The sequence below is a fragment of the Cygnus olor genome, chromosome 17, assembly GCF_009769625.2.
Source record: "Cygnus olor isolate bCygOlo1 chromosome 17, bCygOlo1.pri.v2, whole genome shotgun sequence".
In the NCBI taxonomy this organism is placed as follows: domain Eukaryota; kingdom Metazoa; phylum Chordata; class Aves; order Anseriformes; family Anatidae; genus Cygnus; species Cygnus olor.
The window spans coordinates 13273854-13296536 of NC_049185.1; the positions used below are offsets into that span (position 1 = coordinate 13273854).

General features: G+C 40.3%; 1 protein-coding gene across 17 annotated transcripts in view; it reads right to left on the reverse strand.

Moving 5' to 3' along the window:
* Positions 1-22683, reverse strand: part of ATXN2 (ataxin 2) — a 55585-nt gene that overhangs the window by 5123 nt on the left and 27779 nt on the right. For 5 of the 17 annotated variants that reach the window (XM_040577612.1, XM_040577624.1, XM_040577622.1 and 2 more), the window contains 12 exons: positions 22210-22317; positions 21395-21465; positions 20371-20678; positions 19821-19884; positions 19568-19720; positions 18188-18254; positions 15994-16178; positions 15304-15436; positions 10893-10946; positions 5498-5643; positions 4375-4602; positions 22-982 (listed from right to left, as the gene is read on the reverse strand). In XM_040577612.1, coding sequence (XP_040433546.1) covers positions 779-982; positions 4375-4602; positions 5498-5643; positions 10893-10946; positions 15304-15436; positions 15994-16178; positions 18188-18254; positions 19568-19720; positions 19821-19884; positions 20371-20678; positions 21395-21465; positions 22210-22317 — 1721 coding nt within the window. In that variant the 3' untranslated portion in view covers positions 22-778. Of the gene's footprint in view, positions 1-21; positions 983-4374; positions 4603-5497; positions 5644-10892; positions 10947-15303; positions 15437-15993; positions 16179-18187; positions 18255-19567; positions 19721-19820; positions 19885-20370; positions 20679-21394; positions 21466-22209; positions 22318-22683 lie in introns of those variants that run through there. The other 12 variants (XM_040577625.1, XM_040577611.1, XM_040577618.1 and 9 more) reach the window with 9 other exon arrangements.

Sequence of the window (22683 nt, forward strand, 5' to 3'; positions counted from 1 at the left end):
CTGAGCTGAACTTTTTTTTTAATTATTTTTTATTTTTATTTTTTAAGAACAAAACAATACTCTGCATATCAAGATGTCCTTTGGATATTTTTTTTTCCTACCTAAACCCTCAGAAAGCATCTTTGTTCTGCTCACACATTCCCCAAGAAACAAAATCAGGTATCTAGTTCAGTAGAAAAGTTTAGAGGCTGTTGGAAAACAAATAATAATAAAGAAACCTAGGCAATGTTTAAATTTAAAGTGGAAAGAAGTCACACAGCATCTACTTTTCCCCCAAAGTAAAGCTGCAGAATGTTACTCTGAATTAAATAGACTTCAATTGTCATTTTACTTCGGTCATTAGAAGTCTAACAGCACTACCCCCGAGCAACATTTTCACTCCTATCCTCAAGGCAAATCGCTATAAATTTAATAAACCCCCAGATCGTTATGAACAGGCTACACAGACAGTCCATCCCCCAAGGCAAAACCACGGCAAAACCTGGAAGAATACAGTCCCACAGCGCCAGTGTCTGCATAGTTATCCATTTCTGTACTCAAGCTACAGAGAAACGAGGTCTTTGCTAAATTAGCTAAATCTCGCATGCTTACCTAGGCATTTGGGCTGGCAAAGTATAAATGCTAAATGCAGAAATAGCCTGCCTTCAGCAGCCTGCCACTCTAAAAGGACATCTTCAGCTTTTTTTTTTTTTTTTTTTTTTTTTTTTAGTTTGTTTGTTTGTTCTTTTCCCCAAATCTGGTTTGTAACAGTCCTCCTCACTACTGTGACCTGGCTCAGTTAAGGTGCAGGTCTCCCGGGCACACACTCCTCACCTGAAGGGTGCGTCATATAGGGGAAATGTGTTGTTGTCGAGACTGGAATGGGCTGTAGTGCACTTTGAGCGATGGCGGCTTGGGGACCACCAGGTGGCTGTGTCGTCATTAGCATCATTGGAGCATGGGCAGTTGGGTGAGAAGGAACCATTCCTGACTGTACATGAGCCTGAAACAAAGAGCTCTTTAGTATAATGGTCACAAGGAGGCATCACTCCTGGCCACATGACTATCAAGTTTTCTCCAGCTGTACCAGTAAATCCAGAGATTTACTCCATTTTAACTAGATTAGCTACAGGGATTAAGTCAGAGATCTTAACACAAAAATAACAGCTAAAAAAAAAGGGCTCAAATCCTCACTGCTGGCTCTGAGTAACATTCTCAATTTTAGCAATTTGGACAGTGCACACTGGGAGAGACTGACAGCGTTAAACTGTGGGATATTTAAAAAAAACTCAGCAACAAATCTTCAAAAACATTATTGTTAGTAACCTAGATCAAAGCACTTCCTATGCAGAGAATGCACCGGGTACAGATCTGAACTTCACACGCACTAGAGGTCTGGCATCCCATCCTCGGCTTCTCATTACACAACTCCACATTCTTTCATGGCTCCCTGCCCTAGAAACCACTCTCCAGTGACCTGTGCATGCACTATCTTTCATCTAAGCAGTCATTCTAAGATGAGTGATTTCATCCCTTTATACTGTTAGGTCAGCTTTGTTCTGTTTCCAGTTAAGCTCATCACAGTTAAGGTCCTTGAGTAATCTAAGCAATCATAGTTAAGTCTCAGCAGAAAAAGGGAGGTTAATCTTCGTTATGGCTGATCACCTTCTGGCAAACAAGTTCAGTAACTTGTCAGTTGGCTTCTTTAGCTCAGAGTGGTTCAGAACTCTAGAGATTGTCAATTGTTTTAAAAATCTGGTAAGCACTAGTTTCTTAAAAGCACAAAACATTAAGGAACTCCTAGAGCTTTCGGTCAGTTTGTCTTGGAAAAAAATGTATTTGCATCTATGGTTTGCTTTGTCCTTCTACCATACCCCAGTAACAGGGCACTACGGTGCAATAATCGCAGCCTCACAAGTTTCACAGGCCAGTAAAGACAAATAGCAGGTAGTGGCTATAATTTTATTTCTTAAAGACAAAAGGGTTATTTGACTCATCACAGACATTTCTCAAACTCTTTATCAGACTTACACTCTATTAATAGCACTCGAGAAGCCTTTAAAGGCAGGAACTGCAATTCAAATCTCACTCTTGCTCTAAAAAAAGGCTTAGAAGATAAGGCTGTGAAACAAAAATATCTTTCAGGATCAGCACCATTTTTACTTTGACAAACATGCTATTATAGCAGCCGTAACTATAAAGCAGCTATTCATATAGCAGTTGTATTCAGTACAGACACAAACTGGATAAAAATTTCTGCTGTGGCTCGAATGCTTTACAAATTGGAAGCTGACAGTACTTTGTAATGAATTTTCAAGTACTGTTTCTCAAGTGAGATATTTCTAACAGCTCGGTTCATCTGATAACCTAAAGGGAAATTCAACTGATCCCCTGTGTTAGCCGAACTGAAATTCCTACTACATATTTCACAATGGTGCTCGGCAGTTGGAAATCGCACTACTGAGAAGCTATTAAATCCAGTGATTAGTTTCCCCACCATGGAATAATTACACGCATTTAAAACTTCTTACAGAACTGTAGTTATTCCTTCATTAGAAAATTTTGAGGGAACTACTTCATTTCAAAAAAAGTCAGCCTGGTACAAATATTGTGGATTATGGATTGTAGTTTTCATCCTAAAAAATTACAGCAGAAAAGACTGCGTAAGTCAAAAATTAAGGATAAAGCAGGCTTTGCCTGTGATTGCTAAAAAACCCTGACTAAGCAGTCAGTTCTGACTAAAAGTTGCATCTGATTTCCTTTAGCAAGGTTTGCTGATGAAGTGCTTGGCACACGGAAGGAAGACAATGGCCGCATCTACAGCGCAGGCACGGGCCTGGCCACAGTGTGTACAGCACAATTCCTCTACAGGTTTACCTTCAAGTTGACTTTGAAACAAACATGTTTCACATTTCAAGGCACAGCACTGAACATGCCACTCACCCACAAGCTTCCAAGACCCTTCTGAAGGGCTACATGCGGTATTTCGAGGCATCTTGAGAAGCTCTACAACCTAGGCATTCACACCAGTGCCATCATGCCAGAGCAGAGCAATAGCTCATTTAAGCAGAGAATCTTGCTTCTGGCAGAAACCAGAGCCTGGGAGGATGTGGCAAGGTGCTACAATAACAGTAGTCAAGTTTGGACATCCTCTTTATCCTCCCACAGTACAAAAGCAGAGAAATTAAAAGCCTACTGGAATTAAAAAGCTAAAAACTCAACATCAGTAAAACAATTCTTAAAACAGCTACTAATTAGTTTGCTTAACTGGCCGTGCCAGGAACCAAAACAAAGGTTTTACCAGAATTCAGTAAGGGACTGCACACCTATCAGACTAACCTCCCTACCCACTAGTTAGTCTTGCTATCCCAAACTACTGTTAGCCTGTATGAGAAGGCGTAAGCCAGATACCAAGTACTTATCTGAAGATGCAATTGTGCAGGCAAATTACTGATGAACTGTCCGCTCCTTGACAAAGCTCACTAAATCCACGAGATTTAGTAAACATCAGAAAATCTTTGTAACGCTGCTTTATGCGGAGCTCTTGATTAATCAGTCATGTGCTTCCCTTCCCAAAATCCTTTTTTTCAGTGAGTTGACCACAAGAGAGCAGTTAAGAGAAATGGGTTTCTGATCCTGAAGCAAAGACTGTAGTTAAGTTGCCCGACAATCATTGGGGTTCTCCTGCAATACATTTAGATCCACACAGACACACACACACACGGTTTTCTCTTTCAGCAAGGATTGTCTTGCAATCATCTGAACTGAATCTCACCTATCTCCCATTGCAGTGCAGCCTTATTACTACCCAGTAATCCTTCGTAATATCCTTTACTGAATGTACTTGTGTAAATTCGGCTACAGCGCAGAGCCTACAACTGCCACCAAAAGCAGCAGTTCAGCTTTCTTCCACTCAGTTCTCGCCTCCGACCCTCCTGCGTGCCAGCTCTTCCTGTGATCATGCAGTGAACCCGAGTAGTGAACTGATTTGACTGAGAAGCAGCCTAAAATAGGGGTGGGGGGGGCACGCTTCAGTTGAATCACGTCCCCAGTCTGGTTTGCTGCATGGCCAAACAGTCCTGTGAGCAGAATGGTGGGGCAGGACAAGAATGGGAGTCGGAACTGGGAAGAGAGCTCAACTTCTTTCGGTAGCAGTGCCAGCTTAAGATGTCTTCATTAAACTACAGTTGTAGATGCACTGGGTGTTGGAAGCTGAGGTCCAAATATCTTGTAAAATTCTAAAAGAAAGGCAATGTACAGACAGAAACCTAAAGTAACACAACAGGTAGGTTTGTGCTGAGAGGTGACAGAATGGAAATCACTTCAGCAGGCCCAACTGTCCTATCTTTGTGGCATTAAGACATTTAGTCTTGAAGGTTGTTAAACTGTGTTTACCTGGGGGACATGGGCCATGTGTGGCGGATTGGTATATGCAGGTTGAACATGGGAGGGATGAATGGTGAAGACTGTTTGTTGTGCTGTAGGAAAACTATTTTGTGGAGACTGCGTATTGGAGCCTGGCGTCATGGAAGGTGGGGTTGGAGCTAGACCTGCGTGGTAAATTGCCGACTGCTGTTGTGGGTTTGCCAGGTGGAGTGCCTGAGCAGCCTGGTGCTGGTGATGCTGCAAAAAAAGATAGTACATCAGTGAGGTTTACATTATGGTCTAGAAGTGAGACATTTATTCTGGAAACTAGTGTAAGAAAGGCTTGCAAAACTCCTGACATTCAATCTTTTAAGTGGCAAATCTAAGGATCATCGAATCTATGGTAACAAGAAAACTCACTGCAATTCCTCCAAGCTCATTTTCTGCTTGAGCTAGAGAGTCGTGTGAGCAGGAGCCTGGAAAATGTGTGTGTTGACCAGAACCGTGGCTGCCAGGTAAAAACAAGGAGACCCCGAAGCCTGGAAGCTGGATATACTTCACAGCTACACTTGGAGCAGCCCAAAGTCATTACCAGTAGGTAGCTATGGCAGGCAGCATTATCAGAAGTACTATTTTGTTTTCAGCTGCCTGCCTTTGAGGAAATACAAATCAAACACTTCTCAGCATTATTCTTCTACTTCTAATTCTGACTCCACTCACATTACGCTGTGACAAAATTATAAGCCTTTCTTAATCGTAACATGAAAACAAGCTGTACATCATCCCCCATGAAGAGGGAGAAACGAATGGTTAGACTCAAATGCTGGCCATTGCTAAGGAAAAGGGACTGACAAACGTTTTCCTCCTAGCTTATCTAACACATTATGCCATGGGCCTACAACATTCGAGTCCTGGCCATTGCAAGCAGAGAAGAACGAGATGGTCTCTCTCTGCTTCCTCCCTCCTAGAAAGCATGGGAATCTGGACAATTCCTGCATGAGATCCACCACATGCAGGTGGTTTGGACATCTGCTCCCATCGTTTTTCCTCTCAAGAAATCAATAGATCAATGCAAAGTAACAGATTGATGCGATACCTTCCAGTAGGGTGTGTTAAGTACAATTTAAAGACATTCACTCCATTAAGCTGTTACCTGCACGGGGCTAGGAGCAGGGTGGCTTCCAGCATGTTGGCTTTGCTGCTGGCCAGTTGGTGTGGCAGAAGGCTGAGGATGCGGAGGATGCGGATGCAGGGTAGCATTAGGGTGGGCATACTGCTGAGCAAGTGAGCCAGTGGAAACTAGGATGAAAAAGAAGAATATTTAACAACAGATACAAAATATACACCTCATCAAGTCACCATCTGCACTTGAAGATTTCACTATACCTCTAGCACGCTGCAAGAATATTCCCTCCCCCTTCTAAAAAAAATTTATCTTGCAAATAGCTGAGTATCTTACCTTGTGTTCATGTAGTTTGATTTTGCAGGGAAGTCTATAAATAACCATAATTAGACAGTTCATCTTCCCTAGTTTGACAATGCAACAGATACTTCATATAAGAAAAGTGGTATTTCATTTTTTTTTTTTTTTTAAACAGGCCAGTTTGAAATATCAATTTTATAATTTCCATACAATTTAGTTTTTTCCTGAAATATACTTTAAAAAGCTGTTACAAGCCATTTTTATTTCCACCATCCAAAAAATTATTTGGCCTTATACCTGGCTAACCTCACCATGCTACTCTTCTGGAAATTGCTCACAGTACAGTCCATGTAAAGTACATGCATTGCATGTATACTAAAGAGCTACAGGGACACACAGAACATACATAACAGCTGAGACACCGAGACTCCTGGAGTGTCTAATTTTTGTGGAAGCCAGTATCTTGCACTAAAATATCTTTCCTTTCCCCTCGAGGCCAATTACAGTACTTTTCTGGATCACCACCATTCTGTGAGCTTCTCAACACTGCCATGAAATTCTTAATTTCTTGAAACAGTAGCAAATAAGGTATGAAATTCCATAAAAGGGAAAAAATATAAAACTCACACAAGTGAAAAACCATCTGTTGCTATAGCCATACCAGTCTCCAACAACAAACCAGTATCAACAAGCCCCTGTCTGAGGAGTCCTGCCCAGTTTTGCTTTAAAACAGGCCACACTGAATTACACCACCCCTTTTTTTTTTTTTTAATCTGAAGGAATCTAAAAAGGTATGAAAAGCCGTAACAGCAAGACTTCCTTTAAACACAAAGCATGCAACTGGAACACAAGACCCTGAAAACAAATGAAGATGCACTGCCTATCCCCTCTGTCACTTTTAGATCTCGTGCAACAACCAGCACACAGCCTGCTCTTACACTTCTGCACGGACAACGTGCACTGCTCTTCCCAGCACTGCAGCTCAGAACAGCGAGGCTAGCTTTGCTGACCATATTGTTGAGACAAATAATCAAAGCAAACTATCAACCTGCTCCTGAGCCTGTTCCCTGCACGTGCTCCTTAGTTGTTCACGTATGTTTTTGTCTTTCTGACCACAGTTAATCGCTGCTCACTACGGGGTTACAGCTTTCATGGGGATTGTAGTACATGAGAATTTGAGGGCCGACGAAGTGCCTTTCTGCAGAGTACTTTTAGAAGTACTTTTGTTTGTTTTGTTGTTTGCAAGGTAAGTGTGTTTTGGTAGCATTTTCTTCCTTTAGTAAACAAACCCTAAAGGCAGGGCACAGGGAGTAACTTCAAGTGCAACTGGTGTTGCAGCCACCTTGCCTGCATGTTCCTGGCTAGGGAGACGTAGTGCCTCACGTCTGCAAGCAGCTCTTTGCTGCAGCTTCTGAAGAGCTTCACTACGTTGGGTTCTACATTCATGAATGCACAGGACTGCCTGAACACATATAAAGGATGAAAGACAAAACGGGTGGAGAAAATGCACAAAAACGTAGCTGCATCTGAAAGCACAATACCGTGGACCAAAAGCAAGTCTCAGCTACCACGCTGTGCCTTGGCACACCACCATCCCGTGCAAATACTTGCTTTCCTCCAGTTTGGCTTGCCATAAAGCTTACAAATACTACTGCTAAAATATTCAAATTCACTCAGAAGTATGCATACAGTATCTTTTTGCCTAATTGAGATTTTTCTCCTTGTACACGTCATTATGAAGGTTTCTCCTTTTTGAAATAACTGCTTACCACATTTAACTTAATCCCACCCAGCTGTCTTGAAAGCTCTACTAAATCTTCACTGAGCCAATAGTCTAACAGCTTCAGGCCATTAATGCAGATGAATTTCATATACATTTGTAACCCTAAATTCTTGCACAGTAGTGTACTTATGCATGACTATACTCATACATTATCAGCATTTCTGATTCAGGGAGGTTTTTGGAAACACCTCAATATTTCCAATGGGCACTAGCTGAACTATGCATCTTCTGCCACAAAGATCACTTTGTTACACTTCCAAATGCAAGAAAAGTCATTGTTTTTTTGTATCACTACTAAAATTTATTTTGCAGCATCATCTGCACCACGTTTGTATTTTATACAGCTTCCAAACATCGCTCCTTCTTACAAAGGCTACATGAAAATTATCAACAGAGACACCGATGGTTTTCACAGTACGAAGTTTACTGTTTCCTACAGTAAGAAAATTTCTTAACCTCATTATTATTCAACACTCTGAAGAAGGCCAGAAGTTATTATCTCTGTCAAAGTAATAGAAATAAATGCAGAGAGGGATTCACTTGTTTGCCAAAGGGCATGCTACCAGAAATCTGCCTTCCTCAGCTCTCGTTCCGCTGCCTCAGCCACAGATTTGGCATGCCTGACTATAAACTGCCTTCAACCCCATTCAAGAGGTTTTCAAGTGTACGTGAAAATTAATTTCAAGTCATAAGATATTCGAGGCTTCCCACATCCTGCCACACTACTTGTTAAGAGCCCCAGAATAATGTGGTACTCCCTGAAACCATTACTGCGATTCATCCTTCATTTCTTTATAGCCCAGAGAATAATAAACCAAGTTACTCTGAAGCAGATACATTATACAATGAAACCTCACAAGGACGAATTTCACGCTCAGGAAACGAGTCAAACCGAGGAATGGTACCCCAAAGAACAGGGGAGGGGGTGAAGTGCCATAGCACCAGCTTCCATAACCTTCTAATTTCTTCTATCCATAAGCTTTGCACATTGAATTTCAGAATTCATTCCTCTAGCTTCTCCTCCTCTCCCCCATTTTGTCTTTAGAAATGACTCCCCAATTAATATCCTCTCCAAATTCAGTTAAATCAAGTTCAGATGATGCTGCAAATTAAGTTTTAATAGTAATAATAAAACTACGTTTCCAAAAAAAGGTATTTTGACTCCTATCTACATCCTGGACAGATACTGTATACAAATCAAGAGCGATTCAGGAAGAGTGGCAGCAGGTCTGAAATAGGTGCCCAGATCTATCTTAGCTCAAAACCAGCGTTCAAACTTCGACTTTAGAAAAATAGAAGGATTTCCATGTTTAGCTGCTGCAATTAATAGTTCACAACAAATCAGTGAAATCTATGAGCTATTTAGTAAGCCTGTGAAAGAAGCCTTGCAAAACAGTCATGAGAAATTCACCTTCAAAGCCGTAACTAAAACATTTTTACTGCAACATTTTCTCTGTTCATGAAAACAGCTTGCTATGTGTATCAAATACCAAATGACATGAAAGGAGGGGGGAAAAAATAATGAATAAAATCACAAATTATCCAACATTTCCCCCAGTGTCAGCACTTTGGAGATTTTCCAAATGGCCATCTTTCAACCAAGAAAGCACCGAGAAAGCTCTAGGAGAGGACAACTCAGTTCTGCGTAGCTCCTTGCTGTAAGGAACCCCAGCTCATTCCAGCGGAAATACACTGCTTCGCACCCATTAAGCTGGAAGTTCCTCTCCCCAAGAAATACTCCCTGAGCCAACCTGTTTCACTTCGCCTTTTTGATCAAGTCGTTTCCTGACATGAGATATTTAACTGAACTAACCTTGGGAGGGGACACAGTGAAGGTAAGTCATTCAGTAATGAAGTGAGCAAAAATATCAGATGCATTGAATTAATGAATTCAGCTCTACAAACATGCAGCCCATGTTTCTGAGAGGCAAACAAAAAAAGAAGTCAGCTATCAAACCCAGCAAAAGAGCTGAAATTAAGAGGTCAGAACAGCAGAAATCAAGCAGAACTCCCGGCTGCAAGGGTATATACAGAAACCACATCGTGTAATTTCTTATTTCCCTGGTAGGAATCTCAGTGCTGCCAATGGTGGTCATCGTTGGTCATCATCCAAAGATGCACTGAAGAGCCTATTTTCAAGAACTGACCAGTGAACAAAATTCAAAACTATTGCCAGACCCAGTAAGATGGTGAGGATAACTACATTTAAAAGACCTGAATGGTAGGAAGCAAAGAAATAGCAATGTTTCTTTCATAATATAAACATTTACAGAAGGCATTTTACACAGGTATAGTGGACTTCACTCCAAAGATTATCCACTGAAGGAACGAGCTTCTTACAGTTATTTCAGTGCACCAAACCAAGATGCATGAAAACAGTACAGGTCAGCATCCTACAGCACTAGTTCACATAAAACCAGTTCTGTACAAGAAACACACAGGAAATCTTCTCCAGACGAGATTTTTGGAGAACAAATGGTATTTCTCACACCCCTCTTCCATCAGTTAGCTCAAAAAAAAAAAAACCCAAACCCACAACCAGAAGAGTGCCTGGCATGGGCTGCAGAGACTTGCAGATGGACCCAAGTCTCACTGCAGGACAGGAGCAAGCCTGAGACCGCAGTGCTCCTTCCCCACGCCTTGGCTGACAACTACAGCTCATCCTGCAGCCCCGCTGAGCCTGACTGCCCCAGCAGGCTCCCCAGAGGGCTCCGACGAACACCAGAGGCAGTATTTCTGACGCTGGGGAGGAAGCGCCCGGTGCCACACACCTGCAAGGGGCCCTATCCAGTCACTCGTTGAAATAGCGACCAAGTACGGGGCTCGCTGCACGCCTCCAGTGACACCGCAGTAACTGTGGGAAGCTTCCTTCACCCTCGCTGAAGCTCAGGTTAACTCCTCCCAGGGGCTCAGCGCTTGAGCCACAGCTTTTTAAAGTGATGAGGCACAAGACACTTCTCCTTTTAGGAAGTTCATTAACTCACAGTCTTAAAGTCCCATTTGGAACTCCCGAGGGAGTTCACCTAGGTTTTAAGCGAAAGTTGTCCGCACACAGCACTCACTTCTGGTTGCAGATGAAGAGATTGGGTAGTAATGAAAAAGATTACTCAGCATATAAAACACTGTTTAAAAAGAAAACTGACAAAAATCCGTTTCCTGTCGTACATTAAATCCGTTCAGCTTCACCTCCCCCCTCTACTGAAAGGAACTTTCCTGCATTTTCTACATGCTGGTTTGGTGCAAGGAAACTTGTTCCCTCAACACGTCCCATTCCTTTAACATCTGTTCTTTAGATAGTGCTTTTTCTGTACAATCAAAATTAGTACAAAAAACCCAACTCACTGGCAAAGTAGAAAGAAGGGCCTGTCTCCTTGCTGTATGGTATTTTGGGACATGCTGAATTTGGGAAATAGAAAGGTAAATTAGCCTCTTGCCGTGTGCATGCTTCCCGTCTTCTGGAAAGGTCAGCGTCTTTTTTTCTTTCCCTTTTTTTTTTTTTTAAATATATCGTAGAATCATGCAGATATTTTTATTTACTTAGTTGATATTAGGGTTGGATATTTAGTTTTTACAACTGAGCGGAGATGAAACAATACAAGTCTCAGGTAAGCCTTCCTTCTAAACTCTGATACTGAGGTCTTCGGTTCTTAATTTAGTATTAACATGAAAATAAACTTTATGTCAATTCGCAATCTATTACAATACACTGTAACAAGAAGGTTAAAGCTTAATTACATTAAACAACAAATCGCCCCCCTTGCTTTTTCAACTCTGTCACTGTCATTCTTAACAGTTCCAAGACACCTTTGGTAACTGGTTCACTCTTAGTCCCTGGAGAATCCTTTGAAGTTTATATTATATCCACCATTGTACTATCAGGGTAATAGAATTTACTCTACTGCTGAGACAGAAACCAGATAAAGTTAGAGACAATACCAGACCAGTAAAACATATGCAGAAGGGGAAAAAGGAAGGGAGAACGGGGACAGGAATGAGAGCACAAAAAACAGGAAATGCATCTGTATAAAACCAAGGCCTGGTTTTACACAAGTTTCTGTTTGGTTTTGTTTTTAAACACAAACGTGAAGTTTTTCAGAGGACTCCGGTTATCTAAAAACATAGGCAGTTCAGCAGCTACATGGTAAAACTAGCAGGCATTAATTGTCACAGGGAAATATCCACCCTCAGCTTAGATAACCAGGTTTTCTACCAACACCACGGGACAAGTTTGTGTCTGTGCGACATAGAAACAAGCAGTGAAACTGCAAACCACGGCCAGCGAACTCGACCAGAGCAGCGATACTCGCGTCATGGATCACGCAGAGCCAACGCTTCCCAGAAAGATGTTACGTTCTGAGCCTACGTGCACTTCAGCAGGGTGAGAGCAACAACCCGGTGTTAAGGTACGTGTGTGTGGCAGCTAAAGGTGTGTGTACCGCTCTGCTCCAGCGGAACCTGCAAAGCTTTCCTCGGTAAGGCCATCTAAACGGCTCGCATCTCCAGAAGTTACAAGTCAAGGTGCAATAGGCATTGGTTGGTGGGAAGAGAGATGGTTGTCTGAACACCGTCCTTCCCCACTGTGTTCTGAGGGGGGGAAACCAGTGACTTAAATGCTCCTCTGCCGTGCGTTCAGGTGGGTCTGCTGGTGACCACGCTGCTTAGCTACTCTGCTTCTCTGGAGCTCTCGTCAGCAGTTTGGGAAGCAGAAGCAGGCACCGTAATGACTGGCAAAGAAATCCCAGAAGCGCAGAAATATCCCATTAAACAGCATTGGACAAAAATATTTTTCTTTCGACTGGAAAAGTGCAGATCAACAAGTGTAAGTCACTACACGTATTTGGAATTGAGGTACCTCCTCACGAGACAAAAGGGAAAACAAAACCCAAGCTCTTGGCAGTGAGGGCAGTTCGCTTAACGGATCAACAAGCATTTCTCTTCACTGACAGGCAGTTACTGCTCGCCACAGACATTCACTTATCCCAAACCATTAAGGGAGATGGAGTTCCAGATCTCATGAGAAAACGCTTCACACCTTCAGAATACCTCATAAGCAGTGCCCCCCAACCCCCGCGTCTCAGTGCGGTTGTCCTTGTAGACATCTTCTTTCTACCACATGCACAGGGAAAAAATTGAGTGAATTTTGCAAGAATTATCTCAAAGGAAGCACCAGTACCTTGAAGGACAAAAGGACACTGTAACCCACTGAATCCTGACATGAACAGGGGGAGGGAAGTCAAAGAATAAAAATAAAAATAGATCAGATTGCTATTTTAAAGAGCCAAAGGGAAATCTGAGAACTTGCTTGAGCCAATGCTCCAGAAATCAAAAGCAGCAGCAGTTGTTATAGGAAGTTGTTATTCTGGATTTTCAAACTGCTTTAACAAGAGGACCAGATTAGATTCAGAATCAGTGTGTGTTGGTATATTTAGTTCAGAGATACCATGGATAAACTCAAGATTCCCAAAATACCGAACATAAGTTGTGAACACTCCCTTGTATTACCATTCAGAACTACCTGTCACTCGGTCAGATGGGAACAATTCGAGCACGTTGCTCATCATTTACTACATAAGCAGCATTTATCTATCACCTTCGGCAAGTCTACACTTTTTCCAAGCAGTCACATATTGATAAACGGAAGCTGAAGTTAATATCTTCTAGATGGACACATTGTAAGGAGAAAAATCAGCCTAGGCAAGGTCTTCAAGTATTCAGCACGTGAAAGCCTTGCAAAAAACTGGGAATTGAGACAGCGATACACTACATCAGAAGCCATTTCACGTGTAGCCAACTGTAAACTTTGTAGGTTAAGAGTGCATTTGAGCCAATTCATGGTCACTAGGCAATACACATATTCACACACGGCGGGAACATACTCTTAAAAAAAGTGTCTCGTATGGAGTTCGTGATCCTACTGGGTTGAATAGTTTCTATAAACAAGAATTTCAAGCACTTGATCATTTACTGGGAAGGTGGGAGAACGTTTAGAAGAGCCACCAAGTAGCTATTTGAAAGAACGCAGAAGGACATGCAATTTCTGTAAATTGGGTGCTCTTGGAAAAGTAACGTTTAAATTACATGGAAGGAAATACCGAAGAATTCTCAAATTTTGACCCAGCTTAGTTGTGTGTACCAGTAGGTAGTCACCTACCTACAACAGATAAGCTACAAAACCAACACAAAATGAAAACTGTTGACTTAGAATATCAGTGGGAAAAAAAATATGCAGACATCCGATCAAAGCTAAACAAGGGAATGGGCTTACACTTCAATGCTGCAGAACCCAGTGCTTACAGAAGATAAGGATGGTGCACAATGGGAAATCGCTAGGAAGTAACAAGCAAACATTTTGAATGAAGTCTCACATATTCTCTCATGTCTAGTTTTATTTTAATCATGATTTGAGAGAAGGGTTTTCACCAGTAAAGGTCTGAAAGCCTTTGATCATTCACTTAATCAGAATTCTATTTAATCTAATGAAAAAGCAAACAGAAGATCTGTTTACATGGACACCTCAAGCACAAGAGTTGAAAAGATCAAAGTAATACAATTAGCAAGGACCTGTGAGAGAAGGACTTAATCTCTAAGAGTAACTTCCATTTCAGCTTCATCACGAATGAGCTGAAGCGTTCTTTCTCCAAGTGTTAAAACAGGCCTCTGTTATTTTTGTTTCTTAACTATGAAACCACACTACTGCAGAGACCTGACAGGATGTTTTCAGATGGGTAAGACACCGACTTGTTTAAATCAAAATTAATTTCACGCTAAACTTTAAATTTTGTTTTTAGCCTTGTTAAGTTTTCGAGACACACCATGGACTTCCATTAAGTAGCAGTGTAAAACTAAGCACCGGAAAACATACAAAGATGTCTAAAGGTACAGAAAATCTTTTATTAGAATCTAAGTCAATAATATACGTGACCCAATAAAAGTCTTCCTCAGATGCTGTAACAAGTATTGAAATGCCATGTTTTCAAGAGACCATCTGTCTTTTTGACATTTTATGACAATTTCCAAGCCTTCTAGCAACCTTGATTCTACCTATTTCAATAGCATGTTTTGCAGCGAGGTTTTTCCTCCGAATTGGGCATTACTTTATCACACATTTATAATGCTTTAGAAGTTCTTCACATTATAGTTTGTAACAAGGTAACCCACATTTTCAGCATTTCACTGTAAGTGAAATATGCTCGTCTGATAATGCTGGAGACTAATTTTCAAAGTCAAAGCAATACACGAGTTATTTCATAGACTTAATTCTTGACTTACCAAAAAAGAAAGGTAAGCAACACAAGTTTTATTTTGCTCAGACAGAAGTGTTCATACTGTTAATAATGCTAGTAGTATCATAAAGACAGCATTTCACTAGTTGTCAGAACTAAAGTCAAGTTTTGAAACTGAGGTCATAGCCTTGCGGTAAAACCAGTCCTACTTATAAACAAGAAACAATCAAGGGATGTTGTGTCAAGGGCATCAAGAGAACTTGAACGAACTTCTTTCAGCAGATATTCGTTAGCAGCTCCCAGCTTGAAATTTCATCTTGGTCACTGGCATCCTACTGAAATCAGCATACTTGAGTTTTCATTTTAACCAGGTGGCTCAGTTTTCAACGCTTTGCTCATCATCTTATGATATATAAACCACATCTACTGGTGTAATCTGAATGATACCCATATTTGAAGCTCGAGATTAAACATATCCCTGCACAACATAAGAACTTAAAAAGTTACATATAACACAAAACGTTTCCTACCATACATAGCATGCGTCTGTTCATGCGCACCATACTGTGTTGCAGAAGAAGATACTAAACCAGGCTGTGCATGTGTTGGTGGTGCCATCATTCTAGCGTTGCCCTGTATTACAGGGCTATAAACATGAGGATGCTGCATTCAACAGAAATAAGAAAAACAGACAGTTAATTGGAGGATCATTACAAGAAACTAGTCTGATCTAAACAATAACTGCGTATTTAGAAACAGCAATAGCTTGGCCTTACTAAAACGCAGAGCAAACTGAAGATCTCATACTATAACAATTATCCCAGTTGTTTCTAAAAACGAAAGGACATTTTCTGCAGTGGCCTAGAAACTGACAAAAACCACCAGCATATCTAATTTCTGCCATTCTAATATCATCATTATGTATTTATGCAATTACATATGTGTATTTATAAAAGCCCTTGAAGTATAAATAGTTTGTTTTTAGAGAGCGTAACTAGGATATGCCCTGCCCATGACCTAAAAGGAATTGCCCAAAAAGCTAAAAAGGTAGTACCAATAACAAGTATCAATAACAAGTGACAACTTCGAAACTGACTGTAGAATTTGTTACAGGCTTTGAAGCACATTACAACAGCAAGTACATGACTGGAGACAATATGGTATTTAGGACTGAGCCACTTAATTATTAGACTTATCGCATCCGCTAAACAGACTCTTACCTGAGACTGGTAGTGTGGCACATGCTGCACAAGAGGCTGGTTAGGAAACTGTTGGGGACTATACGCAACATATTGTGTTGAATAAGCAGGTGGTGTAGCTACAATTGGAGGGCCTGCAGCTGAGGCAGGATGCATCATGGTGCTCTGATGATGTTGGTCTTGCCGTTGCTGTGGCATATTTGGTACTACAAAGCAAAGAGCACCTCACATTAGAAACACAGGATAAAGAATGTTAGTCTTCCTGAAAGGTTTTACATTACAACGCCAATGTGACCAAGTAGAACATCCTCGCCCCTCAACCTTAAACCACTTAAGAGCTCTAGCATTAGAGCTCTATCAAAAAGAAGTTCATCAAAAAAAACAAACAAACAAAAAAAACCAAACACACATTTGATTTTCATCACTGCCTTTTTGCCACGTATATGGCCACAAACTCAGGCCTGCCTTTTTTTGTGAAAGAAGGAAGGTGCAGGGAGAAAAAGACCGACAAGAATCAAGAACAGAAGAGAGAGGTTATACCAGGATACCTACATTACTCAAATTTGATCCTGTCCCCTTCAAAAGGCTTAATTTATCCACTATCAGAACTACTCAGCAACTGCTCCGTCAACTGGAAAGCTGAGTCTGTTAAAATTACTTGTGCTCATGGCTGAGGAGAATAGAATAAAGGTCTCCACGCAGCTGCAGTATGAGGTATTTGCATCTTTTAAGCTCTATGCTATCCCTCAGGATAGCCAAAAACATTTAGGTTACAGTCAACACTGAAGGGGACAAATCAACTTATAGGGAGAAAAGGAATAGGAATAATTAGAGGGAGGAGAGATTAAGAGAGCAGAGCACTGCAGTGTGGGACTACCTGAGCTATCCCGGTAAGAAGACCAACTGAACCACAGCAGCAAGGCACTCTCGGAACACACTAATTTAGCCTACTAAGCAACAGGGCATGGTAGTTCAAGGTGAGCTCCAGCTTGCTGCAGTGAGACTGCAACTAATAACTACGCTAACTCAAGCACCTGTAAAGTCCACTGCAGCATGCAATGTTGACAGACCCCTTAGAGAGAGGAAAAGAGGGAAACGTTGAAGATGTCAGGAAATTCACTCAATAATGATCATGTTTACACTGCAAATCAATAGAAAAAAGTAAATACGGGGCGCAACTTGAACAGGGTAAAGGCGCTGAACTTTAACACAAGCAGCTCCTTCAGGTCTATGCTGCACACAAAATGGACATATGGAGGAAATAATGACACTCAAGAAAGGAATTCAGAACAGGAGAACAGCCTCACAGAGTAAGCGAATAGACAGCAATATACTTTTGATTAAAATAATCAGTATTATCAACCACAAGATTTCATGAGTCAGGCCACAGTAAAGTTAGTGCGTTTTAAAATAGAAATACATTACAAGTTTTTGTCTTCCCTACTTTCATAAAGGCTACTTGTTTATTTCTAAACAGCAGAACTGCTCTTTTAAACAATTTCCTCTTCCAGTGACTGGAAGCTGCAGCACTGGAGTCTATCATCATGAGACACCGTGTAACATTGCAAGAAAGCATGCACTGCGTGGAATTAGAGCATTATCTGAAACATGACTATAAAACAGGCCCATCATTTTTCTGCTCCTACACTGCACTGCAGAGATGAGAGTGCATCCCACCACACGTTCTCATCAACACGGCCACAGGTGTCACTTGTTAAAAATGCGGTATTGTTAGTCCAGCTGTTCAGCTACTGTTGCAGAAGGAATACAAAAGAACAAACTGGAACCAGCAATAAGCTCTTTGCAGAAGAGTAACAGCACACTCTTTCTGAAGAAAGAGATTTTTCTTGTTGACAAAAATACCCCGTTAAGGCACCATTCAGGGCTCTGCTGCACACCAGTACAAAGCAGTTCCCTTTTTTAACATTTCTGTAACACTTATGAAGTATAGGAGAAATCAGCTTACCCAAGTGTTCCAAGTAACAGACCTTTTCCAGTTTGTCAAATCAAATTCCAAAACAAGCAACGCCACGCTACTCAAACTTATGATTTGAGCTGCGTTAGCTTATCTGGAAATGCCTAAGTATTTCCACTTAGTTGCCTTTATTAAAAATAGTATTTAAAATATCAATCAACATGGATTAGAAAACAATCATTTGTTATTTTATTCATGCTGCATGCAGACTAAGAACCAAACAGGCAGTATTATTCTCACCTTTACCTGCTCTATATGTCTTGGCTTGGTTCACTGGCATGGGCGTCATGGGAATAGGATACAAAGGCTGAAACAGAAGCAGGAGTTTAAGCTATGATATTCCTTTAAAAAGTGTGTGTATGCATGTGGCTGTTTGTTGGGGTGGGGGCCCTGCTCAGCTATGTTTTACTCTGAGCCAATAAAAGAAATCATTAGCCTCTAATGATATTAGAAGCTATTTTTTCTCTAAGCTTTATGGTCATAATTAGGTGACAAACATTACAGATTATCATGATAATCAGAACTTTCTGCTATGCAAGTCTCCCCTATGAAATGAGTTGCAACAGGAGTTACCATATCCTAGCTTTCAAACTCTTTTCAGAGGCAACTCATACAAATGTAATGCTAGATGTTAAAATATTTACAAGTTCAGTTCTTCACCAATGTCACATACACTACTAGAAAAGAATCACTGTTACTAAAACCAAGCCAGTAACATTCTAGTGCATCTATTTTAACATTAGGAAAGATGCACAATGGCAGTCTGTAGATGTTTGTTGGCTCTTCTAGCGTTTTATCATAAGATTCAAGTCTCACAGAAGTTTCTTTAGGAGGAATTCTTGTGACCTTTTGCAAGCTGATCACTAAATTACTTATTAAAGCATTTTGGACATACTGGGTATTTTCTTAACACATTATGAGAGCAAAGTTAGCACAAGTTTTATTCTTCCCCCAAACCCCAAACCTTCCACCACACAGTTAGGATTGTTAGCCACAAATTTTTAATCACCACCAACCATTTGGTCCATAAGGAAAGGAAGAAACACTCCAGACTTCAAATATGGTTTAGCGAACTTTGCCTAACCTATAGTATTTTCTTCTACCACTGTGATTAAGTCTGAATGTACAAACAACCAAGACCATATGGTTTGCAACAACCAGTCGAGTAATGCTAGTATTGCTACTTCAAGCAAAGTATTAAATCAGACAGCTTTATAGCAGAGTTAGATTTGAAATCCTAGTAATCTCTGCAACAACCGGAAATTAGTGGGACACAGCTGGAAGCTAAGGACGAAAAAATGGTTGCTTAAAACTTAAGAAAGTAAGGCTATGCTTGGAGCACTGGGGAGGAATTCTGCACAGATTCACAACAAATATGAGTAACAGCTGTTGGAATTTACAAGTGTTTGAGACTATTATGCTATGTAGATTGAAAGACCACTGGGAAAAGTCGTTATTTACATAGCTAAAACTGAACAACAATGTAATTGTGCCCATATTTATGACAGTGATACAAACAGTACTGTGCCACTGTCTTAACTGAGATCTCCTATGTCTCCCCAGTTGGCTGACAATCATCTGAAAAGTGTAAACAAACTGACATTACATGCTGCACTTTACCTGCACGCCTGGACTCACTGGAACTGGGTACATCATATTTGGTGCAAAACAAACAGGCTGAGTGTACACTGGAGTTGGCTGCTGATGACCCACCATGGAAGGGCTAGGTTGAGCTTGCGGACGAGGGGAGGTTGGTGTAGTAGAAGGCTTCGGCTACAAATAGAGTTCAGCAATGCATATGCAAGATTAGCTTGACCATACTCCAAGTAAAAGCCTTTGAGTGGATCTTTATAAGCAGTATCAAATAACTTACTTGAGCAAAAGATCGAGGGTTGAACTCTTTTGCATTAGGATTAAGCGTTGATTTTCTAACTTGCCTAAACATGAAGAACAAAAAAAGATGTTCAGCATTATTCTTTTACAAGCATATCTGTAGAACACCTAAACAATTAAAAAATTAAGATATGAAATGCCTCATTTCCATCTGCAAGGCAGATTTTTGAGAACTCAAATATACATATATACAAAAAGTCCTGTTTAATGACAGCATTCTTACTATACTCATCAATAAAGTTTTCCTGCTGTTGGTGTTTCAGCTTACACGAGACAGGAAAACATTTAAATAAGCGTTTAGACACCAACTAGGCATTGAGAGGACCAGAGTGCTACATGCACTTCTACCACTGACTCACGAGATGACTTTCTGCACAAGCTCATCATTTGTTTTTTTCTCTGCATAACTACGAGAAAACTTACATTGACCATATCAACATTAAGATATTACATGTTCATAATAGCTTTTTTCTACACACAATTAAATGCTAATAACAGATTTGCTTATTCTAAAAGGCATAGTTACTCACTCAGAAGTATCCTTCTTCTCTTCTTTATCCTCTTTATCTTGTTTACTCCCAGGCCCAGATGTCTGTACACCTTGTGAAGTTACCTCAGGCCCTCGCTTTTGCTCAGAATTATTACTTATTGATGGAGAAATACTTGGACTATTAGGTTTGCTACTGCCACCGTTAGAGTTAGTATTACTGCCAGTTTCTATGCTAGATTCTTTAGGGGTCGATTCTGTCTTTTCCTTAACTACATCTCTTGGTTTTTCACCTTCTCGTGTTTTATTTAGCAGCTGATCCACTGCATCTGAAGAGGAACTCGACTGTAACTGAAAAAAAACCCAAGGTATATATTCATTAGATTGGTATGCAAAACTAGGAGACGATCTAATGCTATCTCAGAGTAAGATACAGTCCCATAGGCCTTAAATCACCTGGAAGTGACCTTTTCAAACATACATTTCCATTTCTAGTAGGAAAAAAAGGATCTACAAGCACTGATAATGTTTTAAGCCTACGCTGTGCAAGAAGTTGAATTATTCAGATTCGACTGACCTAAACGTTGATTAGGAAGTGACAGGAAAGCTTAAGACAACCCCTTGGACTCAGCCCCCCTCCATGTGATCTAACAGCAACTCTTGAAAAGCTGACCTGATTTAGTAAACAATTATAACCTGGAAATGTGCAATGGATCAGCAGATGCTTGTCTTCAATTTTCCTCAGCAAAACCCTCCATTAAACTTTGAAACAAGCTCTTCCATACGGAGCATAAATGCATTAATTATTTGTACCTAACAACCATACAGGTTTTGAACAACATTTTCAGTGTACAGTATTTAAGTCAAAATACACACCTGTGCATTAGGCAATTGTACAAACAAGACTTAGCATTGAGTTTTAGCATGAATTCTCATGGACATTTTCATAAATCGAACACAAGTTTTAAGGACCTGTTTTCCATTAACACATGCAATGTATTCAATTCATCAAAGTAATCTGCACATGAGAACTACAATACATTAAGTTAACATACATAGAAACTTACCCTAAAGTCATTCTTAAATTTCTTTAAATCGTCAATCTGTTTTCTATGTTCTGAAACAATTGGAGAGACACCTGCCAAATATAAGACCACAATTGTCCAAGCATTTCTAATTCAGGTTTTTATATACAACCCCCACATCTCTAAATTTGCAAAAACATGGCATTTGCATATCTAGAAGTAAAATACAGCTATACCACTTCATCTGTGATTTGGTTTAATTCCATAAACTACATGTATGAGCAAACAAAAATACTCTGAAAACATGGCATTGCATAACTGCCATATCTACAGTTCTAACGCATCACACCAAGAGAGAAGCCCTGAGGTACAGGGACTGCAGAACTCAGATGCATACAAAGAGGCACACAATAAAACCCTTGAAACATAACATGCCAGTGTTTCAATAATATCAATTAAAGAATTAAAGGTGAAACGCTGATGAAATAATATCAATTAAAGGTGAAACACTGATGAAATAATATCAATTAAAGGTGAAACACTAAGGTGTCCAGGGTCTAAAAAAAAAAACAAGAAAAAACACAGCTTTGAGAGGAGGAAATAAATAAAATAAATAAATGCAAACATCATCCACATAGGCACCTCTGTACTTCAGGTGAATGAAATGAGTCCATGAGTCCAACACTTAAAATTGCAGCTGTCTCTTCAGAACTGCACAATCAAATGTTCCTTACAAATTATCAAAACAGACTGCCTCCAAGTCTTCTTTTAAATATTAACTAAACTAGTCAATATAACAGGTTTAGCACTTGGAATCCTATGTTACTCAAGTACTTACAGAAGCTTTTGATACGAACCTTTGCTTTCAGGTTTAGGAAAACTAGGAGAAGTCTCACTTGGTTTTATATTCTCCTTGTTTCCAGTTGCAGAATTTTGCCTCTGGTCCTGAAGCCTAGTATCTTTAGCTGGAAAAGAAATTGCCAAAGTTATTCTCTCATACACAACTCATGCTGATTAAAAAGAGATGACAAGATAGAACAGAAGAGACTTAACCGTGTTTAGCTTACGTAAGAAAATCCCTGTTACACTTTTTCTGCTACCTAGTTAGGGCCTGGAGGCTTATCCTCCCCCCTTCCCCATCCTACTGTTATTAAGCCCAATGAAAATGTCCCAATCAAACATCCCTCACCACCACATCAAACACATCAAAATGTCCCAATCAAACATCCCTCACCACCACACAGATCCTTAACTAGGCTAACAAGAAAATGTAAAACGAAAGCAAATTATTTTCCATAGTCCAAGCTCTTCATGCAGAATGCTACTGAGAT